The sequence below is a fragment of the Gymnoscopelus microlampas genome (genome assembly GCF_963454915.1).
Source record: "Gymnoscopelus microlampas genome assembly, chromosome: 16".
Lineage (NCBI taxonomy): Eukaryota > Metazoa > Chordata > Actinopteri > Myctophiformes > Myctophidae > Gymnoscopelus > Gymnoscopelus microlampas.
The window spans coordinates 17,855,234-17,865,810 of record NC_139953.1 but is presented as its reverse complement, the minus strand read 5'-3'; the positions used below and the strand labels follow the sequence as shown (position 1 = coordinate 17,865,810).

The window sequence follows — 10,577 nt, the reverse complement described above, 5'->3', positions numbered from 1 at the left end:
GCTCCAAGTCCCATTGCAGTGGTGTAGGGCTATCAAGAGTGACTTTCTTTCTCTAATCACTGCATCTCCAGACATCACAGGCTCACAAAAATGGACCAAAATGGACAGCCCATTTGGGTAACTAATCTTTAGACTTTACACTACTTTTGTATTAATCTATGTACTTATTTTTGTAAAAAAAAAAATTAAAATATATTCAGATAGTAATCGTTGCTTTGGAGTGTTAAGTAATGGGTGTCTCCCAGTTTCTCCAGCTCTTTAGTAGGCTTAAACACAAACAAATTTCATCCAATGAGGAGAGAGTACTCATTTATCTGCGCTTTCATTTTCATCACCTCCAAATGAGCTTGTTTATCCTTTATCCTGCATGAATTCTCTCCTAATTGGATGAAAGTGGTAATCTGACTTGAAAATGTATGTTTACTAAAGTGCTGGAGAGCTGGGGAGACCTCTACTCCTTAAAAGAGCCATAAATCCCATCTCTAGTGTTTGTTCAGTAGAGGTCTCCGTACATTTCTATATTTAAAAAATATATATATAAATATATATATATATTTATATCTCATAATATAATTTATATTATATAAATATGATATAATGTATATGTTATATAATATTATTATTATATTAACATTATAATATATAATATATTATTATATTTAATAATATATAATAATATAATATATTGCATCATTAATACAATATTTATTATAGTATAATATCATATACATTATAATACATATTATAATATATAACATTTTATTACAATAATGAATATAATGTATCATTAATTTATATATAATAATATATAACATAATATATATATATATATATATATATATATATATATATATATATATATATATATATATATATATATATATATATATATTCATTTTTATATCATTTACATCAATGATATAACATTTATACAATGATATAATATAATCACTGTCTTGCACCCTCTTTAAATTCGCTGAGGATTTTACTGTGTAGCTTTACTAGCCTAATATCAGCCGTTTCTTGTTCTGAAATGGCTTATTCATGATCAGCACTAAACTTTGTAAGATAATTGAGATAAGTGACTTCCGCTTAAGGGTTCATTTTAGCAGTAACAGCACATTCGTTTTTGAGAGACCCCCTTGGTGTTCCAGGATGAAGGGTCAATGGGAACAAAATGAAGTTTAAAGATTTTAAAGATTAAATGTCACAGGTCTCAATAGCTTATCTGTAAGGATAGGCTACTGATGTGACGTTAAATGGTAAATGGACAGCATTTATACACCACTTTGTCTAGTCTTTATGACCACTCAAATGTGTTTTACAATGTACTTCACACTCAATAACAGTATGTGTTACACAAATTCACAGCGGAGGCTCCAACCTGCTCATGGGGAGCGATTAGGGGTGTGGTGTCTTGCTCAAGGACACTTTGACACGCACATTTAGCCACTGCCACCCCTGCTTTAAATTCACAATTGTTTGACTAAAGACCATAAGAAATCCTTGAAAGCAGAACTGCTAAACAGAATAAATATTGTATTTCATCTAAATATATGTGCATAATTGCACCTTTATTTGCACTTTCATCCAAGACATTACAGAACACAACAAATTTGCAGTGGTGACGGTGAGGGGGTGCTGTATTCTTTCCCCAATAAAAAACAACTGGAGAAAAACACATCCCTCATACAGTAGCATCATGTGGAAGTTATTCAGTAAATGTGACACATGGGAGTTTAGAACAATGCAATTACCTCACTGAAATGGTACAGTCAACACATACAGTACAGTGCTTTATGTGAATATAACCCAACCAGTGATGCTGCTGGACAAAAGGTGTGAGATTACTGGCTCAAAAATAGCAAACCCTTGTTAAACATTCAATGTTGATTGTATGATTGTGTTTCTTGCCCAGCTACATGACAAATGTTTGATGAAGTGTTGTTTTATCAATAACTATCTGGTCCAAATGTCCATCAACATTACATGCAGCGATAGGGACTGTGCCAGAGAGTGTTGTGTTAACAGGGAATACACTGGACAGAAATAGCAGTGACTTAAGGAAGTACTTTAACTTAATATTTAGTGTTTGTTTTATTGTGTGATTATTTATTCTATTTAGCTGGGATCCAAAGAGTCTCTTGTAGCCAGACGATCAGAGATCTCCTCATGTACCTACAGTAATACGCGTAAAACAGTGGAGAAAACCTCAGCTGACAAACCTGCTACTCCCACTGCTTTGGAAACAAATCATGTCACCATCCCAACTAGAAGGACCGCCGTAAAGTCTTTGCATTGGTTCTTCAATATAGTTATTGTTTTTTTAATCTATGAATTGTTTCCACAGTTTTAGCCTCTACACTGATTTTAGACGTCACCAGACCTATCGGTAGACGGAGATCCTCTGGCCCTGTGAAGCTAGGGTCCAAAAAGGTGATAGCCACTTAACTGGAAAACGGCCCCATGATGTTCTTCCTTTAACCACTTTCAATCTGGCATCTGTATTTTGGGCATGTCATTATAATAAATAAATAAAAATCACAAATTGTCTAAACATTTTCAGAAATCTTTTTAAATCGTGAAAGTAGCCCATCCACAATCTCACAATCCGTTGCGATGCTACTGTATGTGTTGTGAGCTTGCAGATTGCCTATTTTCACATGACACCATCGTACGACAAAGTATAAAATAGGGATCAAGTGGTTTAGTCTATAAGAAAATCTAGACACCTGGGCACCCTCCTCCTTCCTCCTCCTCATCATCATTGAGGTCAAGTTGCAGTCAGGCCAGCATGCTGTGCATGGCAAAGAGTAGGCTACTAAGCCCGGAATGGAAGCTTTGCTTGAAAGAGATGATTATTTTCGATTTGGTAAGAATGAGAGATCATATTGAATTAATTGCATTGGTTGAGAGTCAGGCAGGCCAAAGTTTAGCTCAGCCTGAAAAGAGCTCGTTGTGAGGCAAGGCGCGAGATCTATTCGCAACAGCAAGCAAATGTATTTAGCTTCCTCCTGAGTTCAAATGAATGAGGGTCTGGTCTGTGACCACGCCTTCACTCTCATTGACATCGTAATCATGTGCATTTTATCATTCTGTACTGTTAACAGTTAACATACAAACGTTTACTAACAACATTAAAGTGCTGCCAAAAAAGGACATTTTAAAAATGTCCAGTATCCCTTTTAAGTTGACTGTGTGCACTTTTATGTGCTTCTTATACCCATTCAAAAGTCATACCAGAGGATATACATGAATTTTGTTCAGTAGTAACGTCATAGATTAATGTACTTGTATTTTTCTTTAGACACAAATCATCCCCTCCCCTCTCTCTCCTTGCATGTGCAAATTACACATCAATAATTGGTCAATAGAATTTATTCTGTATTCGTAAAACCCACTAAAAGAAAATTATGCTGACTGACTAACTAAGTTGGCAGGTCAATAATAAATAGAAAAGCAGAAGAAGGTAGTTTGACATTAAACAATGGCCCAGCCAACTGACAACCAATACAGTACCTGAGATTTACTACAAGAATGTCACTTCAGTCTCTATGATGTCACTAACTGTGTGGGGTGTGGGGGACTTCAGGATTTACAGTTCAAATGTCTATAAAATCTCAACACAATACATGTCTGATATTCTTGCTAGAAATGATTACGAATAATTATATTACATTTAGCAGGATTTATTTAAAAAAATAAAAAGTATTTTGGTCATGAGAGTAAAATGGAGCCAAGTGCTACCTGCGAGTGCATAAACATGCCAGTGGCATCACTCATGATTCAAGTTAAACAATAGCATTCTTTAAAAAAATAAAATGTTTGCTACTACGTCTTCTGTTTCCCCTTGTGTGGACATCAGCTATCAAAGTACACGGTTGATATAACATGTGGCGTTTGTCTTTGACATCTGTCAACTCACAGAAACAGGAAAAGCACAGCATTCTTTAAGACTTAAAGAATGCTGTGCTTTAACAACAACCAATCAGCAGAAATATGATGGAACAAGAGAGAAAACGAGTAAAAATGTACAGCAATAATAAGAGGAGCATATGATGCACTGTATTTGCTGGTGGATAAACGCAGAAAACCCAAAGGACAAAGTCCAGGAAATTAAGTTGAATCCTCAATGTTAATTTAACCAGTCCATTGACTTGTAATCTCTTAATTATATTAACACTGGCGATTTTACTGTGTAGGAGACCAGTGGTTTAAACAAAGGGCTCATGGTGTAAAGTCCACAGATGCTTCAAAACAAATCCTCTGAGAAACATGGCTGAGTTCTTTTTTAAGCCTAATTTATACTTGTCGTACGACTGTGTCCCTCCCTAAACATTTTCAAGTGAAAAAAAAAACACTTTAAAAACAAAGGTAGCAGATCTCAACAGAAGGCTGCCAAATATTCTAAATAAAATGTTTAAAACACTACTTCTGTACTGCACAGAGAACTGACAAACAATGAAGGAAGTTTAGGGGTGACAATAAAGCATATTCAATGTGACATGTACAGTCAAATCCTCAGTATTAATGTTCCTCTGCTAGTGTAAATAATGGACCCATTTTTACACTTTCATAGATACATTACCACTGAGGATTTGACTGTGTGGTTGCAAGGGGCCCAGCAAGATAAACATAATAAAAACCAAAACAAAATAAAAATGTTAGTGATGGGAATATCAACTCACTAGATAAGGTTTCACATTAACCAAATTTGTAAACACGTGTATGATCAATCTGTATGTAAAGATGTTTGCTGATTGTTTTCATTGCATATTGCATATTGCTCAGTCTCAGATAATGTTTTTCAAATCCAAGTATTCAGTGTTATTATAGATGTACATAATTCGATGGGCAGTAATTTGTAAAATATGGTTTGACTCTTATTTAATTTCACAAGGTGTGTTCACACAGGCCAATGATAAATTAATTTAAATATGCATCAAGGAATATTTCGCTCAGAGCAACGCGAGCAACGCGAATCATGCCAGGTGAAAAATGTTCAAATCGAGCGATTTTCACCAAAGCAAACAGAGTGACAGCCAATGTGTGTTTGTGTAGAGAAAATGTATTTAAAGAAAAAAGGTGCCGTCCGATGTAAACTTCTTTTATCGTGTCTGGCGGTGAGAATGCACCATTAGGAAGTATAGCCACAATAATATTGTACATATATATTGTACATTATATTATGTGAACTGGAGTTTGATCGTCAGTGGCTCTCTAACATTGAGACAGTTGAGGTAGAATCAAACATGTGGAATCATGTACAGCAGCTCTATACTAGATGTGCTTTAAGTTTGGGGATGTTAACCACTTAACCACTTGAACCCCAGCATCCATATTCGGTGTGTGAGCTTGTAGATCTGTCCAGAATAGGGGCATTAGGTTCATGTGGTTCATTTTCAATTAAATCATTTTCAATCTTATAATTTGCCTCAAAGTAATATTTTCATTGACCTTGGAAATAGCCAACTGTCATTATTTGATGCATTGAAGATCCATCGCCGCCCAGTCGTTTCTCTAAAGCAGTGGTTCTCAAAGAGGGGTCCAGGGACCCTCAGGGTTCCTTGAGGGGGTTCCAAATGAACCCTTACAGGTCTGTAACTCTGATGGCGGTCCTTGAAATTAAAAAGGTTTTGAGAACCACTGCTCTAAAGCAATCAACATGAATTAATTTACCCTGCATTTACCTATTGAATTGTAGCTTGCTGGACTAGTGGACTGTTAGCTTATTTTCCGATAGTTCTATAATTGTTTGATTTTAGACAAAGATAAAATTGATAAAAAACAAAAATAATTGATTGATGGTGATTATCGATACCAATAGCAGCTGATATTGGAGGTGGACCTTCCACAAACTCCTATAGCGGGTGAGTGCATCTGCTCAGCAGTGGTGGAAAGTAAGTACATTTACTCAATTGTGAGGTACATTTACCTCACAATTGAGTCTTTAATTTTTTTTATACTTTTAACTTCTACTCCACTACCACTCTACTACTATCTCAATCTCACAGGCAAATATTGTACTTTTTACACCACTACAATTATTTGCCAGCTTTAGTTACTTCGCAGATTCAGATTATTATTACAAAATATGCATTAACCACTAAGCCCTATTTTATACTTTGAAAAGAGCCGATCTACACACATTGTGAGTTGTGTGTTACTTGTAATTGTGGCATTGCTACTTTTACTTAAGTAAACATTGAGTTCTTCTTCCACCACTGCTGCTCAGCACATTTACTTGTCTTCCATTCTGCTTCAGCTTGTGCGTCTTTTTTCCCCCCGTCTTGTTAAACCCTGACTAGAAGACAGTTTTGGTCATCATTTAAAAAAAGAAAAGTACTGAAAGGGACTTCCCTGACTATGACACATCAAAGCCAAAAGCATCAGAATTCTTTAGTGTGCAGAGTAACATACATCTCATTGTGTGCTGCGCTTAGAGGCTCATTTATACCATGTTGCACAACTGTGGCATACTGTATTTCTGTTGTGCGACAAGGCATACATTTGTCTTTAAAGTTGATGAAGTGCATGTGTTCCTAGGGTGCAGTGCATTTTGAAAAATCTATACAAACCACAAGTGTAGAGTAGGAAAAGACACAACAATCTGTACAATTATTAAAAAATACATCTTTGAACCAGAATGTGATAATCATGGCCAAACCTGATGGGACAGAACTGGACATCAAAGGACATTGATCAGGTCTGGCAGAACTAATTGCTCAGGTTTGCATCTGGAAGGTTGAAAATATTGGTATGATCAATCTTATCATATGAAAGCAATTCAGTTGCCTCTGGTTTGAGGGCAGTAACGTTGATGTTTATCTGCAGTGCAGTTGATGGGTTCGTAAATTTAACACGCAGCAGCCGGCCAAGTACACAGCTGGTGCCAACAGACTAAAAAGGTAATGAAAAGTGCCAACCCACCGAAAGAACACTGGCTTGTATTGCCTCAAGACCTAACCCCACAGAACAAGTATTACCAAGGTCGTCTATGATCTCAATCCTGTGCAAATCAAAGTAAAGATTCCAGGGCAAATTACCTTACATTTTTTGGCAAGGGTTTTTGCATTCTCCAGGCCTTTTTCTGCCTCTTTCCCAGTCGAGAACTATGGAGACTGCATCAGAAATTATGAATGAAAGCTTTGACAGCATTTTGGGTCCAAATTCAGCTCATCTCACGACAAAGCATGGATACTTATTTACATAAATAACAAGCTCAAGTCCATCAGAAGAGTTAAATATGATGGTGAGATGGATGACATGCATGGCAGTAAGATTTTCTTCAATCTTTGAAAAGGCTCAATACAAATGCTTATTTTTTGAAAAGGCTCAATACAAATGCTTATTTTTCCTATCCGGGTGGGATAATGTCAATACATTTTAGTAAAATAGACTTTGCATATCTTGTGGGAATGCGCTGCACAAAACATGTTGGGCATAACATCTCAAATACATGAGGTCCCCAGGTAATCCTGAGCGGATAGGGAATAGGGCTTTACTCTGCTTGTATTATCGGTCTATGCAGCCTATCCACTCTTCATGATTCTCTAAAAACAGAGGGTTGTTCTATTTGTTTGCTGGATATGGCTGTCATTAGAGAAAGTTGAACTGCTGACACCAACATCAGCAACCACATACACAGCGATGGATTTGACTCGCAATACTTCTCGGGGCTGAAGGGAGATTCCATTATCGCCTGCATGAAACTTGGACCAAACGCACTGTATTCATGGAAGATTACTGCCCTCAAACTTCTGACCTGTTATTCAGTTGTTCTAATTACACACAAAAAAGAGATATATCCACTGTTCACTGCCCAGATTTGGACACATGTTGGACAGGTTTGGACACATGTTGGACAAAAGTTTGGGTCAAGGTAGGCTCAAATATTGACATCTGAATGTACTTTAGCTCAAAAGATGGTGAGACACCACAAAGAAGACATCATTCAGTACATGTAACTGTGTGTGTGTGTGTGTGTGTGTGTGTGTGTGTGTGTGTGTGTGTGTGTGTGTGTGTGTGTGTGTGTGTGTGTGTGTGTGTGTGTGTGTGTGTGTGTGTGTGTGTGTGTGTGTACAATTATGCAACACATCACTTAGTCTGCAAGTGGTGGCCACAGAAATGGCAAATGTCAACGCACAGAATAAAGTACAGTTAATAATAATAGCTTGAATTTATATAGCGCCTTTCATAAACCCAAGGACGCTTTACATCAAAAACAATGAACAAAGTAACAGACAAATGAACAAACAAAACAACAAACAACTATATGCCATAAGCCTGAGAGAATAGGTGTCTTTTCAAGGCTGCTTTAAAAGAGTCCAGTGTTGATTAGTTAGTTTTTTAGGGAAAAAAGACTGTGAGGAACAAAGAGAGAGATCCAATGTGGACGTGAACATACAGCGACGCTGGGTGACAAACGCCAACAAAGGTGAGCAGCTGTTGTCATAGCAGTCGACAGGCAGCGTGTGATTGGTCAGGTGCAGGAGGGCATAAAAGGGTCGGGGAAGAGGTCACAATGTCCTCTCTCAAGAGGAGAGAGTCTAATAAGAGTCTTGTGTCCGTTTCACATCTCAATGTGTGCTTCGCTTGCAGGCCGTTTCTCATGGAATGACCCGGAAACGGTGTAAAACCTGAAGAGGAGAAAAATAAATCAGTACTCAGTTTTAAGTGATTGCTACTGATGAAACCCACGTCCAGGCAACTAAACATGGAAATTGTTTTGGGTTTTATGTGTGAAATAGTATGTATATGCAACCCCCCCTCCCCCCAACACACACACACACACACACACACACACGATTGTGTGTGTAATGTTTATGTGTATCTACCACGCATTGAAGACCTCATGTTGAAAACCACGAGTTTGGTTTGGCGTCTACGTCGTTACATCCCTCTCATAGAACATAGCTGACTAGACTTGACTTCTTGCCCTTCCATGGTCTACAGAGAGAGCCCATTGAGTCATAAATAATGAGCCTCTTGTTTGAAAGGTAACCTTAAGAATATCTACAGACATTCGCAATTGCCCTGTTCTGTGAAAGCCTTCATTGTGACATGTCCTGGAGAGGTATAGGCTCACGTAAACGCTTTCAATTATGTGCAGGTCACTGGGTCAAGATTGAGCTCAGCTGAGGGGATGGACTCATTCTGACGGAATGAAGTAGTGTACACAGTAAAGCAGAGTCAATTAGATTAGGGTAGACGAGAGTAGAGTGGAGCACAATATTACTTAAGTATTTTAGTATCTCTACAAACTGCTGTACGTGGAAAAACCCAGGATATCAGCTGTTTCTGAGATGCTGTAAACATCACGTCAATCACGCTTTCGCCCATTCCAATGTTTGGTCAAACAACAAGTAACTCTTGACCATGGCTGTATTCCCAGGTCTAGAAAATAAATCCTTGTTTCTCTCACTTGCCTCTTTTCCTGATATGAGGAGAGACAAAATGAAGAAATATGTTGTTAGAGAAGTTTTATGTCAGTTCAGTCGGGAGCGTTGTGTTAAGCTACGTCCATATTACAGCAACACAGCTGAGCCCCACCCCAACCTCCATGTCTCTGTTTAGACACATAAAATAAGGCGCAAGGAAATATCAGGAAAGAGACCTGGGATGCAGCCATGTCTGCAGGATTTATATTGAGTTGTAGCCACATGATTCACTGCTTGGAGGAACAGAGTTGTAGCCACATGATTCACTGCTTGGAGGAACAGCGTTGTATCCACATGATTCACAGCTTGGAGGAACACTATTTGCGTTAATGAGCGGGTGTATCTAATAAAGCTTAACTGATTATATAATATACAGCAAAGTTAATCAGAGTGAAGGTATTTTGCATCCAGCATCCCTTACGAACCGTTTAACGTTTTTGCATGTTTTAGCCCATTGATTATAAATCACATCACATCACATTTTTGCAGACCATTTACCAATCTGAAGCACAGTTTTTAGATTTTTTGAATAGTTATCTGTTTTCCATATTACAATTATTAAAAGACAAATTATTAAAACTCAGTCATGGCATTTTGTATTTAACAATAACAATACATGTGACCAAAAAATTAAGGCAATTTAAAGTTGTTAGATTACCTAACTCAAGTAAGTTTAAAGTCTGTGCAAGTAGATTTGCATATCATACTGAAATATTGGAAAGCAATGGCTTCCTGGAAGGTAGGAAACACTAAGTATGCCATGCTTTGGAATGTAAATTATACATGCCTTAAAGGCAAAGGGCTAAACATGAAAACAAAGAAAACAACACAAAGAGAAAATAAAAACCAATGAAGACTGAAGAAATTCTTTGAAATACCTTGATTTTTTAAAATGCCTGCGTTTCTTCAGGGCCTTAAAACAGTTGGATTTTGTGCAGGAGTTTTTCAGGTCGATGACCTGGTAAATGATGGGGTTGTACATGGCTGACGACTTGGCCAGCAGATTAGGGATAACTGACACGGCAATGGGGACCGTATCAGGCGAACCAAACGCTGACACCACAGACACCACTGCATAAGGAATCCAGGCTATCAAGAATCCAGCACAGATCAACATTGTCACCTAGGGGACACAGG

The 10,577-nt window shown here is 37.5% G+C and overlaps 1 protein-coding gene across 1 annotated transcript in view; it reads right to left on the bottom strand.

The window, feature by feature from the left end:
* Nucleotides 1–8,506: 8,506 nt before the first annotated feature.
* The window catches only part of opn5 (opsin 5), a 54,428-nt gene continuing 52,357 nt past the window's right edge, over nt 8,507–10,577 (bottom strand). The window contains exons 6-7 of the mRNA XM_084081875.1: nt 10,319–10,563; nt 8,507–8,639 (exon numbers count right to left, since the gene is read on the bottom strand). Coding sequence (XP_083938001.1) covers nt 8,573–8,639; nt 10,319–10,563 — 312 coding nt within the window. The 3' untranslated portion in view covers nt 8,507–8,572. The remainder of the gene's footprint in view (nt 8,640–10,318; nt 10,564–10,577) is intronic.